Source organism: Eutrigla gurnardus (genome assembly GCF_963514095.1).
Source record: "Eutrigla gurnardus genome assembly, chromosome: 11".
NCBI lineage: Eukaryota > Metazoa > Chordata > Actinopteri > Perciformes > Triglidae > Eutrigla > Eutrigla gurnardus.
The window spans coordinates 7,451,474-7,474,493 of record NC_139925.1 but is presented as its reverse complement, the minus strand read 5'-3'; the positions used below and the strand labels follow the sequence as shown (position 1 = coordinate 7,474,493).

The following is a 23,020-nucleotide window of genomic DNA, read 5'->3' as shown; positions in this document are numbered from 1 at the left end:
ATATTTGTTTATGTAAGAATCTCCATATGAATGGATTACGGCTTTTAATAATGCAGCTCTTCCTAACTCCAGTGTGTGACAGTTTCCAACAGAATATAATTCCTGACAGCTTTATGTGCCATTACCGTAGGAATTCAAATTCTTTTCTTATCACCTCTGTGCCAGAATATTTACTGAAAGAGCTGTCGGCTATTACTGTTCTTTTTAATCTTCATGAAGGCACGACGAACACCCGACATAAAAGGGAATCAGCTACACAAGGGCACATTTCTTATTGCTGGAATGCAGCTATAGAATGACCTTCTCTTAAGTAATGCCTGGAGTTAAGGTATTATTCAATGTGCTAAACATTAAAGTCATATATTTTAATTAAAATGGGCGTGCAAATCGTAATTGCCTGTTAACCAAATAATTCAAAACCAATTTGTTCAGCTCAGCCCACAACCTTTTGTTCATGCTGCAACCTGCCAATTATTTAGCTCTTTTTCACACAGCTGCACTTTCCGATACTCTCATATCTGCACATTTGAGCGCACAGACACACAGCAGCCAACGTGGACAGCCTTGCTCCAGTTTTCAGAGGTTTATTATACTTTTAATTGTGGTACTTTTTGATTTCATTACTCTGATGCATTTTGTCTGAAGCACTTGATACCACATATGTGGGTAAATGCTCTAAATGGACTTGAATACACGTAGAATTCGGAAACACCCACAAAGCCTTTTTAATAATGCCATGATTTGATGTCCTTCTACTCCTGTCCCTGGTTGCATGGACCCATGTTGTCAAATATCTGGTTCCAGTTACCTGCACTATGTGTCTGACCTGGGAAATGGAGCCCACTTGATCAAAGGCAACTCAAACAAGCCCCTGAACGACAACCACTGGCACAATGTCATCATCTCCAGGGACACCAACAACCTCCACACTGTCAAGATTGACACCAAGGTCACTACGCAGACGACCACAGGAGCCAAAAACCTGGACCTAAAGGGTGCGTAGGCGTGGTGGATTTATAAATGTATGTTTTTGGGTTTCATTAAATTGGGGCAGCAGTGGCCTAGAGTTGAGGGAAGCAGGTCTGTGACTGAAAGGTTGCACCAGCGGGATAAAGCCTGCAGGGCTGGAGGGGAAAGGTAATGCTTGGCCCTCACTCATTACCACCACTGAAGTACCCTCGAGCAGAAAAAACTCCCCATCTGTTCAATAGCCAACACTAACGGAGCCGGGAATTCACAGGAAAGACCATTTGTGCTCAGTATTCATTTGATAAAATGTATTTGAAAGAATTATCTGTTAACAAGATAAAAACATTTCTAACTGAAAATATATTGGCATAATGAGTGCCTTAAAGTATGTTGCATTTTAAAAAATGTATCAATGAAACTGTAGAAAGCATATTATTATATTATTTTTTATTCATACCTTTATTGAATTATTTTCCAATAAAATGTAATTTCACACAAATGGAAACGTTTTTTTAAGCAAGTCTGATGATTAACTTCTTGCACTTTTCACATGGAAAGAAATTCTATTATCATTAATGGTTCTGATCATTATTCAGAAAAAAATCAAGTCTGACCTCATTACAATTAAAGTGACCCTCTTTAGATTTTACTTTGAAATGCTTGCTACTGAACTATAACCAGCATAATATTGGTAAGCGTGGTAGCATGTTTTGCTTCCACTAGGGGTCAGTATTGTCCTATTTCTGCACAGGTAACCTTTACATCGGTGGGGTGGCTAAGGAGATGTTCAAGGAGCTGCCCAAACTGGTGCATGCCAAGGAGGGTTTTCAAGGTTGTCTGGCATCGGTGGATCTGAACGGGCGGCTCCCAGACCTGATGTCCGATGCTCTGGACTGCGTGGGACAGATAGAGAGAGGATGTGAAGGTGAGTCCGCTCATAGTAGGCGAGGAAAACTTTGTTTGTCTTTGTCTCTGGAGTTCACTACATTCTATATGAAACTTTGAATTGTATTGGTTTGGTTATTAAAACAGAGAGATATTCAATTTGATAAACCTCTTTAATTACTTTGGTTTGCGCTCATTATCACAACAATATCCTAAAGGGGCATTGCGACACCATGCAGCGCTGCATTGCTGCTCATATATTTCCGGCGGGGACACACATGACGCTGTGAAGCACACCCACACTGCCAACCTGTGGCACATAATTTAACATCCATAAAGTGTGTTAGTATTCTGTTAGAATGCATCAAGCTCTGACACTCCTCCACAGGCAATCATTTCTGTTTCACTTAGCCATAATCTGATTATTCTCTGCCATATTTGTACTGCCAGTGTTATTTCCCATTTTATCCCCATTCTGTTTTGCTCTATGCATGCTCGCTGGATCTGAGAGTTTGCCAGAAGCAATCCCTTTTGAATTATGTATGAAGCCTTTGTTGCATGCCTGAATATCATTTGCCCAGTCTAATGTGTGCGCCACATCCAAAGACAATATTTGATTTATTTTTCAACATCACTCACTTAAATTAATTTTCTATTGGAGCGCAACTTCTGATCATTTTCGTGTTTGGACATTACAAATGTAATTAAATTCAGCGCCCTCTGCAGGTCGGTCAGGCTCGCTGTTTTCATTTTGCCCCACACAGTATCAACGGTCGCTCTTAAACGAAAATGGCTTCTATTATAACACATTTATTGAATTGTCCTCAAGGAGTCAGAAGGTAGCATAAAGTTGCTGATGGTATTCTGTATTTTACTACAGCAGGGACCAAGTGACAATATCCCATTTTTTATTATTCACTGAATGTAATGGACAAAGCTAACCTACTTCCCAACCGATTGCATGTTTTTTTTTCTGATGATTTTAGAAGTAGTTGGTATTAAAGTGCGGCTTAACCCCGTCTATATTATACAATGCGATTTGTCCCCTCTGGCTCCACGTTAGCCTCATTCTCAGCTCTCCTGTGTCTCTATTACTCCATCTCTGACATCTTGGTCCTTTACTAACAGCTGGTATACTTTGCCTTTTCCTTTCCTATTATTTTGCTGACAAAAGTTGCATTGATGAAAGCTGACTTGCAAGGTAGATAGCTTCGTCTGTTTGATACAGAGTCTGATGTCCTTCCTCCCTTTGCATCTGCAATCCCTCTGCCCCCCCTCCCCCACCTCTCCACGGACTCTCACCTCCACAATCTCCACTCCCTGAACAAGATATCTACCTGATTTGAATCCACCAACCTGTAGTGTGGAATGGGCTTCGGTCCCATAGGAATACAAGCATCATCACCATCTTGTATCATAGTCTATGGGGCTCACGGTTTGATTTGCACTCAAATATTGTATGTCGTCTTTATTGGACATAACATGGTTCTTTTACATACTGTACATGTAAGAGATATGTTTGCATGACTTTTAATAATAATGTTTTCTCCTGCATGAATTTCCCTTTTTTTTTTTTTTAAACAAGGTTTACTTTAAATTAAACTTCAGTTGTTTTCATGTTTCAGTAATTTTCATGTTTCACATGAAATTAATGATTGTTGTTACAGGTCCCATGTTTACCAATGCCATATTCCTGTAGTCTCTAGCACTCTATTACCACTTTGTAAGTTACATGGAGCAGAAGGCAGATTTAACGGTTTAAACCAATACTACCAGAAGCCACTAATTTCAGGCAATTCAGTATTTCAATATAAATAACAATTTAACAACATAATTTTAATTATAAAATCAATAAATATAAACATTTTAGTAATTCAAATATTCTCTACTTCATGCCTTGCTTGCACATACATTAGAAAGCATTACAGAAATGGGGTCTCCTCTGAAAAAAATATGATTGTAAGTCAATAGAAAATCTGATGTGATGTGACATGTTTATAAGTACACCATTACAGATCTGTTGTCTCACTGTTTCCTTGACTCCCAAGCCAAGTCAACCCAAGCCCCCATCACAGTGGTGACACATCAGACACGTCATTATATTTTAAAAGATGTGGTGAAAGTATAGCATGTAGTCAGATGCTATTATAGTTGACATGCTTTCAAATGGTTTTCAGAAATATCTTGATTTACAGTTCAATCAAGTGCACTCTACATGATTTTAGTTTCTGCATGTTTTTCCACTTTGAGAGAGCTGCAGCAAACACTTAAAACTATGAAGCAGTTACCATAGCTACTCAGAGGCTGAGCAGTGGTTACTGTGGCTGCACTTTATTCAGAAAATAGAATATTTAGAGGTCAATTTGTAATGTATGTGTATTCAGTAGCTTTAAAATCCCACAAGTAAAACGAGTAAAAAAACCAAACTAAATAAATATGCACTTCATCATTTTAATGACTAAACTATCGAAAAAGTGAGCTGTGTTCCATGCTGGTAATTCAGATTATATGATGTTCATTTGTCATAAATAAAGTTCAAGTATCCAGACATTGACAGTTATAATAATAATTGACAAATAAAGTAATAGTAATAGTCTAAAACCCCCAAATTTCTCATAATTAAAATATTTTTCAATATCAACAGTCATCCATACTAACCCTTGCCATTCCCCTAACATTTCTCCATTAACTGAAATAACTCGGCATCACTGTCACACAAACAGACGATACCATCTGTACAGTCGTCTCTTTACGGCTGACTGACTGATACGCTGATGGAATGATCAGAGATAATCAATGCACAAACACTTTGACTGCAAACACATCTGGAAGCACAATTACGTCGCTATTTAAAAGCACATGGATAGCCCAGACCCCCACGGCTTCGGAACCGAGCATCATTGTGCTATGACCCCCTTCACAGCTGGTAATAACATGGTGTTCTCTGATTGCACTAACATCTGCACAGGTGGTCAGTGACGCGTGACAGTTTGGACTGCATATTACAGTGTGTGCTGCGTTTTTACTCGGGTGGTGTAAGAATAACTACATCAAAACTAGACACGAGGTTGAAAATGTGCCACTGCGGTCTAAAGTATGCCGTTCCTTTTAATATTCTGAACTCAGCTGTTCTTCAATATATAATGTAAAATAAAATATTGAAATCTCGACTTGACAGTTTCATCAAAGCGTTGAAGTCATTTTAAAACGTTCTCTTTTTTTAATCCTGTTTTTGTACATTCGTGAGGTTTTCATTGTGTGTATAGTTGAATACACCGTGGGTTCTGGGCAGGCAAATCTGAAGACGTTATAGAAGAAATACACAATATGGCTAGTACTCAGTTGTTAGTGTTTGCATAGCATATTCGTGTTTGTTCCGTGTATTCTTCCATTTGCAGAAGCCTATTGTTCCTATATTTTTGTTTGACATTTAATTTCCAATGCACAATCAATCTGCAGACTCCGCTGCTGGTTATTATAAAAGTCACCAAGTTGCTATTTGTCTCCGTATTCAGGCCCCAGCACCACGTGCCAAGAGGACTCGTGTGCCAACCAGGGTGTGTGTCTCCAGCAGTGGGAGGGCTTCAGCTGCGACTGCAGCATGACTACGTTCGGAGGACCACTGTGCAATGATGGTAGGATTCCACTTCCTGGTTCTTAACACTCAAAGTCTAAATAGTTTGTTTATTAGTAGAAAGGAAATGTCGCTTCTGGTATACTTTATGTTGTCCCTCCAAAATAACAGATGATGGGTTAAAACAAATCACACGAAAGAAACATGCCTCATATGCACCTCAAAGTATTGGATGCAGAATTTTGCCTTCTGTTAAGCTCATTAAACACGTCCAGGAAAATCTTGGTGTCAGACGTTTTAAAGGTGGTTTTAGCTTCAACAGCAGGGCCATTTTTATCCTGTGCTTTCACACCGTCTTTCTGTTCCAGCTCATTATTGTTTCTTGTCTGTGTGCTATATTTGTGTCCTTGTGAAACACGTTGTTTGCCAGAAATGAGACATACTTGCTTTGTCAAACCTCCAATTGAACTCCGTTAAGGCCCACGCCGCCTTGTGCACTGTGACTCTGGCAACTAGAATGCATTTTGACCCAACTTATTTCCCAGTAGTTCTGTTTTTGAGTCATCGCTGAGGGTGTCGAGAGCTGTTCAGAGTCTGCAGGGCAGAAACTTTTACATTTGTGACATCTGGCTGACAGTTCAATGAAAGATCATTAAAGTTTGAGGGATGTACCACTAGAGGGAGCAGCAGACATTGTGTTCCGCTAAATAAAACATCAACTACAAAACTAACAAAATAAATTATACTTACCAAAAAACGCATTCATAATTTATTAGAATTTTTACCAGAAGGGATTCTGTTGAGCATTGCATTGACCAATTTAAACCTCAAACACACCATAAAGATTTAAACATACTTTGAACCACATTGTATAATTTAAAAGTTCTATGATATTAATCTGTCTTAAAGACGGTTAGATAAGTGTTTTGTTTAAGGGGCTCTCTGCTCATTAATGTTTAGCTTTTGAGAGAACTAGGGTAATGACTGCTCCTCCTTTCTGAAAATGTGCTACTTCTTTATGCAAAACATGCACAGGGGATTTTTTTTTTTTTCTCTTTTGGTCATTATTTTCTTCTGCAGCAGTTCACACAGTAAGGGGTGAATGGGCAACGTGATGAACTGCATTAAAGAGAAAAAGAACAGAGTGGGCACACTGGAGAGGACACGAAAGAGCGAGGAGAGAGCACAATAAATGCTAATGCATTCTGTGTCACTTCTACCAGCTTGATAAGACCCCGTCTTTTGTTATCAACACAAAGTGTTAATAGATTCCCGTGCAGCCTTGTACAGTGAACATATCTGCTGCCCATGATAACGCCAAAAGGATTCTCCTGTCCATGAGATATTCGCTCGAGAGCAACCTGTCCTTTATCCTATCCCTCTCCTGCTCGTTTTGCTCTCCCTTTTATTCCTCCGACCGTGTTTGGATCAACATCGCAGTAGGGCGGCGCTGGAGGTGCTGAGGGATATTTTTGATGGCGAACTCCACGTGAACCTCTGTGTGCATTAAAGTCATACATATTCATCCCGAGCGAGGCCGGCTCATTTACAGCACTGGGAGCCGAGCGGCTCACAGGACACGTGCGCGTATATTATAGCCGGGCAAAAGTGCTCTACCTGCTGAGTGTAGTAACGGTAGCTCGTCTCATTATTCCTACTGACCTGATGAAACAATAGGACGGATCAGTGTGTGGGCCCAAGGGATATGATATGTTACCACAAAAAACATACTTTCCAGGAAATCTCTTTCACTACGGATGAACTGAACTACGCTTAAAAATAGTGGTGCAAAACATCCTAACTCTGCCAAGGAAATTCTATGAGTGGGAAAAATGAGGCTGGAGATGCTGGGGTTTATCTGTGTTGATGGATTGTCATGGGGATAGAGGAGATGGTGGAGCGGCAAAGAAACGAGAGAAGCGCCTCTGAGGAAAATATCACTTTTTACCACATGCATTTGCATAAGCTGAAATGCAGGCAATTTATAACAGAGCAATGGCTCTCTGAGAAAGCAACTTACATGGGGAGCTTGCTGCATTTCCACATATTTCTCTGGTGTGTACTCTGCCTTCTCACGAGTAGAAAAACTCCATTCCTCAGCCCCGGGCCCCACAACATTCATAGTCGGGATGCATTGTAAGACCGTCACTCACAAATCATAAGGGGACGAATATTATGTCTGATAGGAGAATACCATCCCATCACTAAGCTCATTCAAATTCAAAACGTAAATCAATTTGAGCGGAATAAAGTGTATTGATGGTTGTACGCAGTGTAAATTCACTGTTATAAAATTCAGTTTAATGTAGTGCAACAAAAAAGAAAATCAGTATGTGACAGTGATTTGCAGTTAATGCTATGAAACGAATGCTTTAAAGTTTTTTTGTGATTGCTTACACATTTGTTGCAGAGTTCTGCTCATTGTGTCAAAAAGCTACACATGAGCCAAATAAGACACAACACTAAAACATCAATGAGATCATGACTAGTTTCTTATTTATGCACCTTAAGTTCACATATCTTTAATAGAATAGAGAATGACATTATGCATTTCGTTTCCAGAAGGTAATGGGACTTACCAGCCCTTCAAAGCTTTTTTTGCAGTTTCATTGCATGCTAATGCTTTTTGAAAATACGTATACATTTCATCAACAGTCTACAATGAGCATGAAATGAAGCCACATACACTCTGCCCTGGCTTTCAGAGCAATCCACCACTTCTTGGCTGTGCTGTGACTGTTTGATGATAAAAGTATTGCAAGTTTTCAGAACAGTGCTGCACCTTTCAGTTCCAAATGATTGGTGGGATGATGACATAGATATAAAAACAATCTTCAGATCTGCTCTTCATCATCTCCCAAACACTCCATCCCAGTGATGTTCCAGGATTTTTTTTTTTTTTTTTGTTGAATGAACTGTGGACACAGTGTCTTTAGAGTTGTATTTTTAGAACCAATTATCCCCACTGGATACCTAGAGTCGGTGAAACTAGGGGAGAAAAAAAGAAATACAAGCCAAGCTGGCCAAGATGAATCTCTGTCAGCTCATCATGCCTGTGAGGTGAACTATGATGGTTTTGAAAGGTGTTAAGCAGAACGTTACCAGCATTGTCTTTTAAATGTTCGGTATGAGTTGATTTTGCCGTGTTACAGTTTGACTTCTCTGTAATGTCCACTGGTGTCTGGTCTAGTTTTCATTCAGACCCTGACTTGGCATGTGTGCGTTTGTGGGACTTAGACTCCAGTCTAGACCTCCTGGGGGAGTTTTCCGGCAGTGGTGAGTGTAAGAGACGAGACAAACAGGATGGCGTTTGCTGTTAAGCTAAAGTGGGTCGTGGAGTGTCTTCGGCGAGGGGCATGTCTGGCCTCCACGCAATTTTTGACTCGCCTGATTGCTCTTCCGCTCAGTCTTATAGGCAGAGCTATTAGTGCCATGTCAATATTGTATCAACAATGGAGGTAATGTAGGTCTAGTCTCCATTGTCTCTGCCCAAGGGGCAAAGACGAGCCCTCCTCTCTTCATTTCTAATGTGTCTGAGTCAATGCTCACTCTTGTCTTTGTACCTTGAGAATAGTCCGTCTGGGCCCCAGGCTTGGTATTTACTCCACGATCTGCAGTAGACTGGGGTCTGGTTTTTATTAAGCACATACAGAAGAGATAAAAATGATCTTATTTCTGTCATGTTGCCCCTCTTCATGTGACAGCTACTCTAACACAGAGGAACACATACACTGATACATTTGTTGCATCAGTTCACAAAAGCCAGAATTCAAATAAATATTTTAAAAAGACTCGAAGAATCTAAGGAAGTAAAAAAAAAATGAAAACCATCAATCTGCAGAGTGGCGGATCACTCAATAAAAGTATTTCATTTTAAAGTATCAATGCACCATGTTCAATGTTTCTAGGATTCTGCAGATAGCATTCAGAAATTAGGCGAACAATGACTTGCCCCAGTTTAGTCTTGTGTAAATCTTCGGGCTTGTTCAGAAAATTGCCCTTTCAATCAAAATAGGGCACTTGTGTTTCTGTACAGTCGTGTCCTCCAGATTTAACATGCAGGAAGTTCAGCAAACAGTTTTGTCCCCGTCCTTTGTGGTGGCACGCAACGATCAGACCACTTAGTTTGGTTTCGATCAATACGAGGGGACACTCAGTCCAGTAGTGAGGCCAAGGGGATATGAGGCACTGGAGTAAACGGTCTGCTGTCACATGGAAGTAATGTTCTCTTTGCCCTGGATGTGGCCCTCCTTTCAATGCAGCTCAGCCAAACAAATCTATGGGTCTGAAAATATTTGGTCTTCGCTGTGTGTGTGTTCAAAGCTTGCCTAGCTTTGAACACCCATTGTGCCTTAAGATATGTAGCTTTTTATATCTAATTAAAAAAAATGTCTTTAGTTTGGCGAAAAAATTAATGAAAAAAGGTGAGAAGGGCTGCTTTGAAGCGGCGATACAGGACAGATTGTGGCGAGCGATCGCTGAGCAGTTTAGGTTCGGGAACGTACTGCAGTTGCTGTTCAGGTTCATCATTGAAAATAAACAGAATCATCCAGCAGTGATGACAATGATGTGAGCATCTCATTATTGAAAGAAGAAAATGAATGAATGAAGCTGCGCAACTATCATGCTAACTGCTGGATGACTCCGTAAATTTTAGTTTTGTGAATTTTCGCAACAAATATGTATTCAAAAATGCATCGGACTCAGTGTGCAAGGTTTCTGTGCGTAGTTCGTCAAACGAACAAGTGAACAGGTTGAAATGCTTGAGAGCCCTTTGTACCCGTTCTATCACAATGAGGGTAATACATTTTTGATATTTTTCATAATCTGATGCTAAATGATGACCGTCAGAGCCGTAAGCGACCTGTGTGGCATAAAGCAGCCCTTCTCCCCTCAGCAGGTGAGGAAGGACAGAGGGGAGGGAGATGGAGGTGAGGTGTATGGATGAAGGGTGTTTTTTTACACATATATACATTAATATGTACTGTATATATTGTGGGAAAACCTGAGCACCAGGAAACCCTTTTACGTTGAGGAAGGACAGAGGGGAGGGAGGTGGAGGTGAGGTACGCCTGGATGGCGTCACGCCTGTTTGTTCGGTGCATGAAGCTCAAGAAACCCTTATTCTGCTTCTCCTCACGTTCTTTCTCCTCCTTCTCCCACTTGGCTTCCTTCTTCTTCTCCTTCTCATGCATCTTGTCCTTCATCTTCTGCAGTTCTGCCTGCTCGTCCTGTATCTTTGTCCTGCAGAGAAAGGCTAGAGGAGAGGTCCTCTTCTTCTTCAGGTTCAGACAGAGCTTTTCCAGGTCCCTGTTGTCCTTCTGGACCTCTTGGACTCTAGTCTCACATCTCTGTGCTTCGTTGGCCAGCTCCTTTATGAGCTTGTCCTCCATTGATTTGACATGAACGGACATCTGTTGGACCTTTGTCTCCAAGCCCTGCATTGTCTGGACCAGGTGTTTGTTCTCCTCCTCCACCTCTCGTAGCTTTGTGGCCAACACTTCGCTCTTGGCCAGCTCCGTAACCTTATTTACCATCTGCAAAGCCAGCTCCTTTTGGAACTTGTCCTCGAGTTCCCTTTTCTCGTCCTGTATCTTTTGGACTTTTGTTTCCAGCAGGCTGAAGCTCGTCTTTGAGCTCTGCTGGGCCTTTGCCAGGTCGTTTTGGAACTTGTCCTGCAGTTCCTTTTTCTCGTCCTGCACCTTTTGGACTTGTCTCTCCAGCAGGCGGATGCTCGTCTTTGAGCTCTGCTGGGACTCGGCCAGGTCCTTTTGGAACTTGTCCTGCAGTTCCCATTTCTCGTCCTGCATCTTTTGGACTTTTGTGTCCAGCAGGCTGATGCTTGTCTTTGAGATCTGCTGGGACTTGGCCAAGTCCTTTTGGAACTTGTCCTGCAGTTCCTTTTTCTCATCCTGCATCTTTTGGACTTGTGTCTCCAGCAGGCGGATGCTCGTCTTTGAGCTCTGCTGGGACTCGGCCAGGTCCTTTTGGAAATTGTCCTGCAGTTCCCATTTCTCGTCCTGCATCTTTTGGACTTTTGTGTCCAGCAGGCTGATGCTTGTCTTTGAGATCTGCTGGGACTTGGCCAAGTCCTTTTGGAACTTGTCCTGCAGTACCTTTTTCTCGTCCTGCATCTTTTGGACTTTTGTGTCCAGCAGGCTGATGCTTGTCTTTGAGCGCTGCTGGGACTCGGACAGGTCCTTTTGGAACTTGTCCACCAGTTCCCTTTTCTCGTCCTGCAGCTGTTGGACTTTTGTTTCCAGCAGGCTGATGCTTGTCTTTGAGCTCTGTTGGGATTTGGCTACGTCCTTTTGGAACTTGTCCTGCAGTTCCTTTTTCTCATCCTGCATCTTTTGGACTTGTGTCTCCAGCAGGCGGATGCTCGTCTTTGAGCTCTGCTGGGACTCGGCCAGGTCCTTTTGGAAATTGTCCTGCAGTTCCCATTTCTCATCCTGCATCTTTTGGACTTTTGTGTCCAGCAGGCTGATGCTTGTCTTTGAGATCTGCTGGGACTTGGCCAAGTCCTTTTGGAACTTGTCCTGCAGTACCTTTTTCTCGTCCTGCATCTTTTGGACTTTTGTGTCCAGCAGGCTGATGCTTGTCTTTGAGCGCTGCTGGGACTCGGACAGGTCCTTTTGGAACTTGTCCACCAGTTCCCTTTTCTCGTCCTGCAGCTGTTGGACTTTTGTTTCCAGCAGGCTGATGCTTGTCTTTGAGCTCTGTTGGGATTTGGCTACGTCCTTTTGGAACTTGTCCTGCAGTTCCTTTTTCTCATCCTGCATCTTTTGGACTTGTGTCTCCAGCAGGCTGATGCTTGTCTTTGAGCTCTGTTGGGATTTGGCTACGTCCTTTTGGAACTTGTCCTGCAGTTCCTTTTTCTCGTCCTGCACCTTTTGGACTTGTGTCTCCAGCAGGCTGATGCTCGTCTTTGTTAACTAACCTTATTATATATTACAGTATAATTACCGTTTTCATTTCAAATACAACAAATATGTATTCAAAAATGCATCGGACTCAGTGTGCAAGGTTTCTGTGCGTAGTTCGTCAAACGAACAAGTGAACAGGTTGAAATGCTTGAGAGCCCTTTGTACCCGTTCTATCACACTGAGGGTAATACATTTTTTATATCTTTCATAATCTGATGCTAAATGATGACCGTCAGAGCCGTAAGCGACCTGTGTGGCATAAAGCAGCCCTTCTCCCCTCAGCAGGTGAGGAAGGACAGAGGGGAGGGAGATGGAGGTGAGGTGTATGGATGAAGGCTGTTTTTTTACACATATATACATTAATATGTACTGTATATATTTTGGGAAAACCTGAGCACCAGGAGAAAACCCTTTTACATTGAGGAAGGACAGAGGGGAGGGAGGTGGAGGTGAGGTAGATGGGTTGAGGAGAAAAACCCTTACAGAGGGGGGGGGGGGGGCTACTGTTGTCCAACCTAAGCTGAACAATCAGCAGCCTCCTCCACCTTATCGTGACCGTCACGCCTGTTTGTTCGGTGCATGAAGCTCAAGAAACCCTTATTCTGCTTCTCCTCACGTTTTTTCTCCTCCTTCTCCCGCTTGGCTTCCTTCTTCTTCTCCTTCTCATGCATCTTGTCCTTCATCTTCTGCAGTTCTGCCTGCTCGTCCTGTATCTTTGTCCTGCAGAGAAAGGCTAGAGGAGAGGTCCTCTTCTTCTTCAGCTTCAGACAGAGCTTTTCCAGGTCGCTGTTGTCCTTCTGGACCTCTTGGACTCTAGTCTCACATCTCTGTGCTTCGTTGGCCAGCTCCTTTCTGAGCTTGTCCTCCATTGATTTGACATGAACAGACATCTGTTGGACCTTTGTCTCCAAGCCCTGCATTGTCTGGACCAGGTGTTTGTTCTCCTCCTCCACCTCTCGTAGCTTTGTGGCCAACACTTCGCTCTTGGCCAGCTCCGTAACCTTATTTACCATCTGCAAAGCCAGCTCCTTTTGGAACTTGTCCTCGAGTTCCCTTTTCTCGTCCTGCATCTTTTGGACTTTTGTTTCCAGCAGGCTGATGCTTGTCTTTGAGCTCTGCTGGGACTCGGCCAGGTCCTTTTGGAACTTGTCCTGCAGTTCCCATTTCTCGTCCTGCATCTTTTGGACTTTTGTGTCCAGCAGGCTGATGCTTGTCTTTGAGATCTGCTGGGACTTGGCCAAGTCCTTTTGGAACTTGTCCTGCAGTACCTTTTTCTCGTCCTGCATCTTTTGGACTTTTGTGTCCAGCAGGCTGATGCTTGTCTTTGAGCTCTGCTGGGACTCGGACAGGTCCTTTTGGAACTTGTCCACCAGTTCCCAGTTCTCTTCCTGCAGCTGTTGGACTTTTGTCTCCAGCAGGCAGATGCTTGTCTTTGAGCTCTGCTGGGCCTTGGCCAGGTCCTTTTGGAACTTGTCCTCCATTTCCCTTTTCTCGTCCTCCAGCTGTTTTACTTTTGTGTCCAGCAGGCTGATGCATGTGTACCAGCTCTGCTGGGACTGGACCAGGTCCTTTTGGAACTTTGCCTGCAGCGCCTCTCTCTCGTCCATCAGTTGGACGTTCACCTTCTCCCGGTCTTCAGTCTCCAGCCCCTGGTTGCTTTTTTGTGCGGCCTTTTTTAACCGGAACTTTGCAAGGAGGATGTCATACTTCCGACTTTTGAGATGCCTGGCTTGCTTCTCCTCCTCCGTCTCAAAATGTTCACTCAGCTGGTCGTCCTTCTCCCCTTGCTTCTGCATGGTTTCGTAGTAGATTGTATCTGTATTAGATTGTATCTCTCGATCGGACTGCAACATCACAAATAAAGGATGTATTTGTCCAGTACCTGTACCTATTTATAGACTCACTGCCTTTCATCCTTTGATGTCACTGTGTGAGGTCATCAGAATGGACATCAAAGAAAGAATGGAATGTAAAAAGAATCAAGCGGTGATGTCATCACTGAAGGAATGGAGATGGAATAGATGAAATGGAATGCAATAGATGGAATGGAGTGTTTGTGTGACTCCACCCTCAATTGATATAAATGTTTTAGACAAAATAAATAAATATTTTTTTCAAACTCTTTATATCAAGAGCTCTGTAATAAACCTTAATTAATAGGTAATAAGCCCCTCATATGATGTTAACTAACCTTAATATATATTACGGTATAATTACCGTTTTCATTTCAAATACATTTATTATCATAGTGGATTAGCGTGGTGTGGAAACTGTGCGCTTAATCTTTCCCAGCTCCATCTAAGTCGCCTGAAGTTACCGCGCAGGCGCAGTGTGTAGCCTGCGCGTGTATCAACAACAACTTTCTACTGGATTTAGGCCGGAAGGAGGAGAGGACAGCGCTCGGGAATCATGCAAGGCAAGTTAACGTTAACGTTTTTGCTGAATGCATGGTGTGCATTCATGGTGTGACTTCGAGAATGCAATGATCCGTCAGTCTAACGTGTTAACTTGTCAGTAGTTCTAATGTCAACAGAAGCCTGAATGCAGCGCCCACCGCCAGCGACAATGCATTTAGCAGCTAATATTCTAAGATAAACGGCTAGGCTAAATTTTCATTCACGATGAGATAGTGAAACATTACTTAACACTGCTAAGGAAAGGAAAGGCATGCTTTTAATCAGCAGTGTGGCCCTCATCGTGACACTTTTTCTTAAGCTTAGCTGCTAGCCTAGGAGCTAGACGGACCACTAGCAAAGGATAATTAGCAAAGTTGGATATCTTTGATTTACCAAGTTACGTGGTGACGGTCTAAACCACGTTTCTTTGAAAACACGAAACATGATGAGTTGCCCTGTAAGATTATGAATTTATAGCGAATCATTTTCTTTTGATTTAGCAACAACACCACCTATAGGCAAAATCGTATGTACATTGATATCAATTGTAGCCTAATAATAAGTAATAACAATAATGACATGGCTATCCCTTTTCTTTTTTACAGAGAGGATATGCAGTAAGGCAACCAAGTACCGCTACTGGTTCATCAGTGACACAGACACTTGAGCAAGCATTCAAAAAAGAGTCTGCTTATGTGCCTCATTGCACATGATTGTAGTAGTTATTTTTGTAATTTGTTTATAGTGGCTATTTTAAATGCATAATGCACTTTTCGTCTTATTTTTAAGGTTTACTTTCAAATGCTCATGTGTACAGTTCTACATTTTAATTTTAATGATGAAGAAAACAACTATATAATAAGTGGAGTTTCTTTGATTTGTTTACATATTTTTCTCAGCTTGAATGTTTGGATTTGTATATAAACCTGCACTACTGGAAATGTTCCTGACAAATAAGCTGTTTAAATGCTGAACCCTTGTTTGATGTTAAGAGTTGCACTTTTGATAAGGTTTTGCCTATATTTTTTAAATATAATAAACACTGTTACACTTTTTGAAACTATTTCAGTTTGTGTAGGCCTATCAGTGCTTTCTGAACATTTTGAACGCACTTAAAAATACCGCGATGATACCCAAAACCGTGATCATTTTGGACACATTAACCGTGAGGTTAAATTTTCATACTGTTACATCCATCCATCCATCCATCCATTTTCTACCGCATATCCTGTATTTAGGGTCACGGGGGGGCTGGAGCCGATCCCAGCTGTCATTGGGCGAAGGCAGGGTACACCCTGGACAGGACGCCAGTCTATCACAGGGAGACATGTAGAGACAAACAACCATTCACACTGTTACATCCCTGTAACAAAATATAATCATCTGTTATCACAGCCTGTGTGTTCACTTCAGCCAGCTTCAACCATTCCCCCAAATGTGCACACACTCTTACCCAAATTACAGCGCGTCCAATGTAAAGTCGTACAATCAAATGGCCATTCCATGTTATCAATGGGTAATTATTCTTTATCTATATCTATATATTAATATTGCACTGTGAGAACTCTCATGCCTTTTGGCATTTAGAAGGTGTTAGCCCACAAGAGGTGGAATACCAGAGCTCCAGACTTCAAACTGAAAAAGCCCAGTCGCCTACGGCAAAAGTTTCAAAGAGTTGTAGTCTTGCTTATTATTTATCATTTCTGAGATATTGAATCAGGCTTTATTGTCACATCCTCTTGTTGCCCCTCATTTACTTTCACTTATCCTCCACTTCCAACTCAATACAAGTGGTCACTGTCTGCCCTCATTATCTTTCAATAATTTCCACTACTGATTGAGTGTCTAAATTGAAATGGGTTTCTGTGCCAGGAAATAGTGGCCATATGTGGGTAAATCCTGTTGGCATGGAAACCAGGTCTCCTCTCCATTCACGGTGGATGCTGTAACATGTCTGTAACTTTGCCCAAGCAGTTCCATCTCAGCAGGAAGTGGTGTGCAATCGCTAAGACGGTTTAGATGGCTTGATGGAATACTGAATCCTCATGAATTTGACTTACGCACACACGCCCATGACTTGATCGTTCACTTGACTGATGGTAGAACACAGAATACAGCTGTGGGGAGGCTCGGCACTTGCTTATTATGTGATGTGGCTCCATGCTGGCACCGTGGCATTCGTACAGTATGGAGGATTAGCAGTGTCTGACATGTGATTGCTTTATAACTGCGCTGCTGTTCATATGGTGTGGCGGAGCGCTGGCGTTTCTTCAGTCATACGAGCTCCGTTGGGGAGAGCACTTCTGGTGCATTCCCCAAATGAGCCTTTTTTCTGTGTCAATGAACAGTATGCTTTCAGATCGGAGTTGAGCACTAGCAATACGCCCATTTGGTTGTCTTCATTGTGATCTCTGCTGTAATCAGAATCTCATCTAGAACTCATTGCGGTGCAGTGGTGAGAACCTAATCTTTGAGGTGTTTTTTTATTAATTGGTAGCCCGGAGGGGGATGTTGACAGGAAATAAGGAGCTGTTGTTTCTTCACAACACAATACTAATTAAAGTGTTGACTAGAAGACGGAGTATCTTCTAAACTACCCTACTGGGTGATACACTGACACTGTGAATATCCCCCCAGGCTATTGAACGTGACACAGGAGAACTGTGCCCCCCCCCCAAAAAAAACAAAAAAAAAACAAGATTGCTTGCTGGTACTTAACTATTTAAAAACTTTTGATTGCTTCTGTTGACATTCTGAGAATGGTTTCACAGTCGGAAGTCATATAATTGAAGGAAAAAAAAAAGATTTTCACTTCAAGATGAGATGCTGATGGACACTGTAATCAAAACTCGCTGTAAAGAAAAGGAAAGAATTCCAATGAAAGGAGAACCAGTAAATTGTTCTGCAATTAGAAACTAAATATACAAATCTATGTACTTTCAAACTACTGTGATTTTATTTGTGAGTACAGAACTAGGAATGCATGTTCACCCCTTTGACAGGCCCAAGAATAGAATTAACGTTGCAGTAACAGCATGTGTCGAGGTGGACAAAAGAGTCAAAAGCATACTGTCACTATGACACCTATACTTAAGCAACCCACCTGCTTGGTGAGATCATTTCTTTAGGTCCAGGTGAGTCTTAAGTGCTCTCGTGGGTTTCTGTCATTATTGGCTTAATGGAAAACCTATTATGCCCTGAGTAACATGTGGAGCAAGAGGTTGGTGTGCTCGCGAGCTGCAGATGTGTGATCTAGAGTCAAACGGGATTCTGGTGCACCCATCACCTGCTGAGGAATTGACATATTGACAACATTCCACACAATGAGCCTGATTGACTGTAATGAATTGTGCAATCCAAGTTTGCTTAACTGGGTCTGCACTTCTTTTTGCCTCTAAATGGAGACAAAGGAAGAAAAAGAAAACATTTCAGGAGCGGACATGCTGCAGCACTGCTGTTGATGTTAAAGTTTAGCACGATGAGCATCATCAACAGTGGCACTGCAGCAGGCTTCTTTTCCATTTCAGTGAGAACAGGGTGTCGGCTCCACGGGGGTGTCCTGTTGCAGGTCCATCAGTGGCTCAAAAGTTGCAATTCGACTAGTTTAACAGATCAATGTAACTTTGTCTGGTAGCACACTGTTTTGGCCAATAAAATGCGTGCATCTACACACATCAGAGAGAATACCTAACTGTCAATGAATCCTTCAAATGATGCAAGAAGATGCATAGTATGTCCACCTCCTTTTTTAGGATTTTCTGATCTGCTGCTGCTATCGACTAAATCATTTGTTAGTGCCCAGTGCCATGGTAACGGTTCGGTGAGGTTTAGTCCCCTAATCAATAACTTCAGTAGACATCACGATGTGGGTTAAAACAACCACTTCTTTAAGGTAGGGTGCATGCAATGTAAATTAATAGCATTTTAAGGCCCTTGCTTAAACGGTTGTGATAATTTGTCACCTACTTCGCCAGAATTGGAGAAGAAAATTGACAAGCTTTCCACCGTTGTACAATTTGGCCTCAAAGAAGCTCAAGGACAAACACTGTAACGTATTTCATTCCCCTAATTTGTACCCTGCTAAACATCCTGTTTTACATAAAAATCAGTATTTATCCATTGCATTGTTTTTTTTGTTGGTTGGTTTCTGTTGGTTGGTGTGTAAGCCAACTAATTTCCACATTCACTAGAGACCTGGTGAAGGAATCAGCCTGATAGATAAACCTTTTCTACCCCTAAGCACTTTTTAGTTTTAACCAAATAACACAGTTGACGCAATGCTCTGCCTGCAGGAGCATCTAGATACATGTGTGGAATGTGGTCCCGAAGCAAGTGAAAGAGCCTCTGCTTCACTTTCAAGTCTCCATAACAAACAAACAACTGTTTTGTATTTCTGAGCATAGCCGTGTGCTCTGAGTGTTATTAACAACATGCACGGAGGGCTTAGACAGTGCCAACGCTCCTCTCTTTCTCCATCGTGTAGAGGTCAACAGAACGTAACTGTCTGAGTCGTCCTTGAACTCTAGTTTTGAAAGTTTTTACCCATTAAGGAGAGTGTGTGGCTCTACTCGAATCCCCTCACATCCTGAGAGAGCCAGGTTGGAGACCGAGAGCAAAGGCTGTCTTAAGACAAGTTCACACTACATGACTTTATAGGTCGTCAGATGGCTGTACTGCTCGCACAGCACAACCTGCACGTCTTGTATTCAGTCGTCTTCAAGTCGTTGTGTATTTCACCAAGAGCAATCAGGTCTCCAAATGACGTTTTGTCATAATAACACATGCACGAAGCAGGGTGATGGGTGTTAGGATTTTATCCATACTACTCTTATTGATACTCCTCGGTTCACTTTCACTGTCTAGACTGTGGCTTCTGCTTCTCTCTGTGTTTACTTGGAGGGCTTCAATAGAGTGGCAAAGTCTCGCCTTTCTATTTCCGGTACATGGGACCTCCATATGAATTTCTGATGCATGTATTCCTATGGCTAGATCAAAATTATTTTCTGGTCCTGTTTGAATTGTGCCATGAATTTCACATAAGTTGTTTGTGGTTTTTAAAGATAATTTTTCATGCAAAAAAAATTAAGATTTATCGTGAAGAAGTTTGATAATGGTAGGTTTTGTGTGAGGCCGCTTTGTGAACTACAGCTCGTCGCTGCTCTCGGCACGAATGATATCCGTCAGTTTGAGCCAGTGATGTCACTTATGCAACAGAGATGTGCAGCATAGTGTGATGATAAATGACACCAAAACATTTAAACATACAGCTAAAAGAACCAATTGCATCAGAGCTAATCAACACTCCAGTCGTTAATAATTGAGCACCGGTACTCCAGCGCCGCCAATGTGTGGGCGCTGAGCTAACACGGATTTACCTCTAATCCGGGGCTTTTGTCAGGGAGCTCCAAACACTGTTGGTGAGTGTAAAATGAGGGCCAAAGTCATTTGGTGTGAACTAGCCAAAGTCAGTCACAGCAATGACGCTGTCCTGAATGAGTGATCTAGAGAGGAAACGTGCTTAATAGGCTTGAACATTTTTGGACGGGCTATTTGGGGTTGGGGGGCTCACTAACAGCCTCCAGAACGGATCCAATTTCAGTGATGGTGTATGCAGACAACTGTAGTCACGCTGCCTCACTCATTCTGTATGTGACACACTTTTGACTAATATATTGCATGCTCTCTGTGCTTCAGGCCGCTGGCCATTCATATACCAAGCCTTCACTTAGGCATGAATGGCTCTGCATAGCTCAGCAGTGGTGACTTCCTGCTTCACTTTCTACTGGATTTTGTCTGATGCTTTGTTTGTCTTGTCCCCACAACTCTTCTAGGCTCCAGCAAAGTATTTTTTTTTTACTAAATGAAATTAGTGTAACCATATGTTATGTCAGGGTGCATTTTCAATGTGCGTTGTGAATGTTTACCAGACTTCAGTTTGGATTCAATAGGTGAGGAACATCTGCTTACTCGTCACTGTGAAACGGCGCCATCCACTTTGCATGTACTTTTTGGCAAATTTGTCTAGTTACGCTGCCAAAACAACAACACAACAACACCCACCATGGTGCCAGATCCCCTTACAGCCTTTTACATCTACCTGGCAAATTATGCGGGTCACCACCAATGTGTAAAACCCTGCTGGCTGATGGGACTGCATGTTGGTCCCCTCTGATGTCTGAAAGCTTTTGATGTCACGGAGGACAGTGGCGCCACATCAGGCAGCCTTTGCTCATGACGCCTCCTCCTCTGCAACACTTTTTGAACCGGAGTCAAAAAGCACTCCGAAGATGACTCTGAACCTTCAATTACAATTCAGGAGGTGTTTCATCTTGTTCTTTTTTGGCATGACCAGCCAGCTGAGAAGAAATCCGGCCTGGGAATGGGTGAGACTGACCCAGCTCCTAAAGCTTCTGTTACCAATACCCTCAGCTTTTCAAAGCGGTATTTTGACTTTGAAATAACATTTCCCCCTTTTCATTTTATCTACAGTCACTCCACATTATTTGTTTTTTCTCCAAAGCTCACCCAGCAGACATTGTTCAGCTGCTCATCTTTAGCTTGCTCCTATATGTTAGAATGTGTCCAGAGGTTTCAGCCACCTCAGCTTTGATTCGTCTACGGGAGCCGAACAGTTGGGTGAGACACTCTTAGACCACCCATCTGCTGCTCCCCCTCCACTAGTCCTCATTTGGCACAGCTTCACCCTCTGTTTCATCGCAGCGCCACAATATTTCCCGATCTTCAGCGGCGTGCTTTTCTAATAGAGCGGCTTTGAGCGCGGAGCCTGTGTGAAGTACAGCTTCCGCGTTGTGTGTCATAAAGGTAGAAGCCACCAGAGACCATAGAACCCCCTTATTAGTCTCTGGAATCTCATTCACCCGACTCATCTCTCTTCATGATTTCATGTTACTGGAATGATTCAAAACGGAGACGGGACGGAAAAATACGCGGTGATGTGTGTGCGTGGCATCAATGGAGATTGAAGTGCACTTTGAATGAGGAACAATGGAAAAACAGAGCAGCAGCTGTAGTAGTGCCCATTGATTCAACTTTGTGTATGAAGTGTATGCTTTCATTACATGACTCCATGTAATAGGATCCCCGCTTGACTACCGATCTGACTACTGGCTGCAGAATGCCTTTTTATTTTTAACAGCTATATTTCCGATGATGTTTTCAAAACCAGAACGAAATGAGTGTACTGCAGTTTGCCTCTCCAAAGAGTTTTTTTTTGTTTTTTGCATCCTTTTTGTTGTTTTATTCCAAAAGCAATGAACTTCATTCAAAAGGAGTCAAGATGCTTTTGAGAAGAGTGAAAACAGTTTGTTTTAAGTAATTTTAAAAATTCAGGAAAACAAAGAAACATTTCTCCATTAAATCCCTTTGTTGTCCCAGTTAGCTGGAGCGAGGGAAGAGTGGTTCATTAACAACGAAGCTTTGCACTCCTGGCGGGAGACACCGTCTGTCCTTGACCTGTTCAGGAGGAAGCACTCTGGGAAAGGAACTGATCTACTTTGGACGGATTTTAGGAAAGACGGAGAGACAGAGACTGGAGCGGTGCCCCGGTGGCCCGTTGCATCGTGGTAACTGTCAGAGGAGATAGAGAGAAAGCCTCCGGAAAGCTGCCGACCTGTGACCCCTATCTCTCTCACTGACAGTTAGGATTTGGTTTATGCGTTCCCAGACACATCGTCTCACATGCACACCCACACTCACTGACACACAGTATGTATGCCTGTACGCACACACACACACACACACACACACACACACACACACACACTTATTGGCGCTCAGGTTCAAGGATTTTTGAATGTTATTTTCCTTCCGCTTGATCTTATTGTGCATTTAAATGGATTTATGGAAATGAATAACACTATTGTGGAATCGTTTATGCATTAGGAGAAAAAAAAAAAAAAACTCCAGCCAGACATATTCCAAAGCATCCTTCGCCAGCAGACAAACGGCTCAATGTGCAATTAAAAAAAATCCATCTGTTAATATCCCATATATAGTTTGCGTCTGCTAGAGCCCTGGTAATGGAAGGAAAGCTGTGTGATTGTTTGTATCTGTGTGCTTATGCTAAACAAGAGAAAATAAGACGGTATCATTATTTGACTAAAGCTATGTCACTGTACTTTTATGATGATAAATGTGCAGAGCAAATTCTGCATTATCTTTGATAGCTTACAGCTGCATATTTACTTAATATTCTATTTCTGTACAACACACAGTCGCCCCACTCCCTGAAACCAAGACACCACAATAAA

At 42.3% G+C, this 23,020-nt stretch overlaps 1 protein-coding gene across 11 annotated transcripts in view; it reads left to right on the top strand.

Annotated features, from left to right (window-relative positions):
• The window catches only part of LOC311021393 (neurexin-1a), a 236,604-nt gene that overhangs the window by 110,965 nt on the left and 102,619 nt on the right, over positions 1-23,020 (top strand). For all 11 annotated transcript variants that reach the window (XM_084021926.1, XM_084021934.1, XM_084021938.1 and 8 more), the window contains 3 exons: positions 805-995; positions 1,721-1,894; positions 5,370-5,489. In XM_084021926.1, the coding sequence (XP_083878052.1) occupies positions 805-995; positions 1,721-1,894; positions 5,370-5,489 (485 nt within the window). The remainder of the gene's footprint in view (positions 1-804; positions 996-1,720; positions 1,895-5,369; positions 5,490-23,020) is intronic.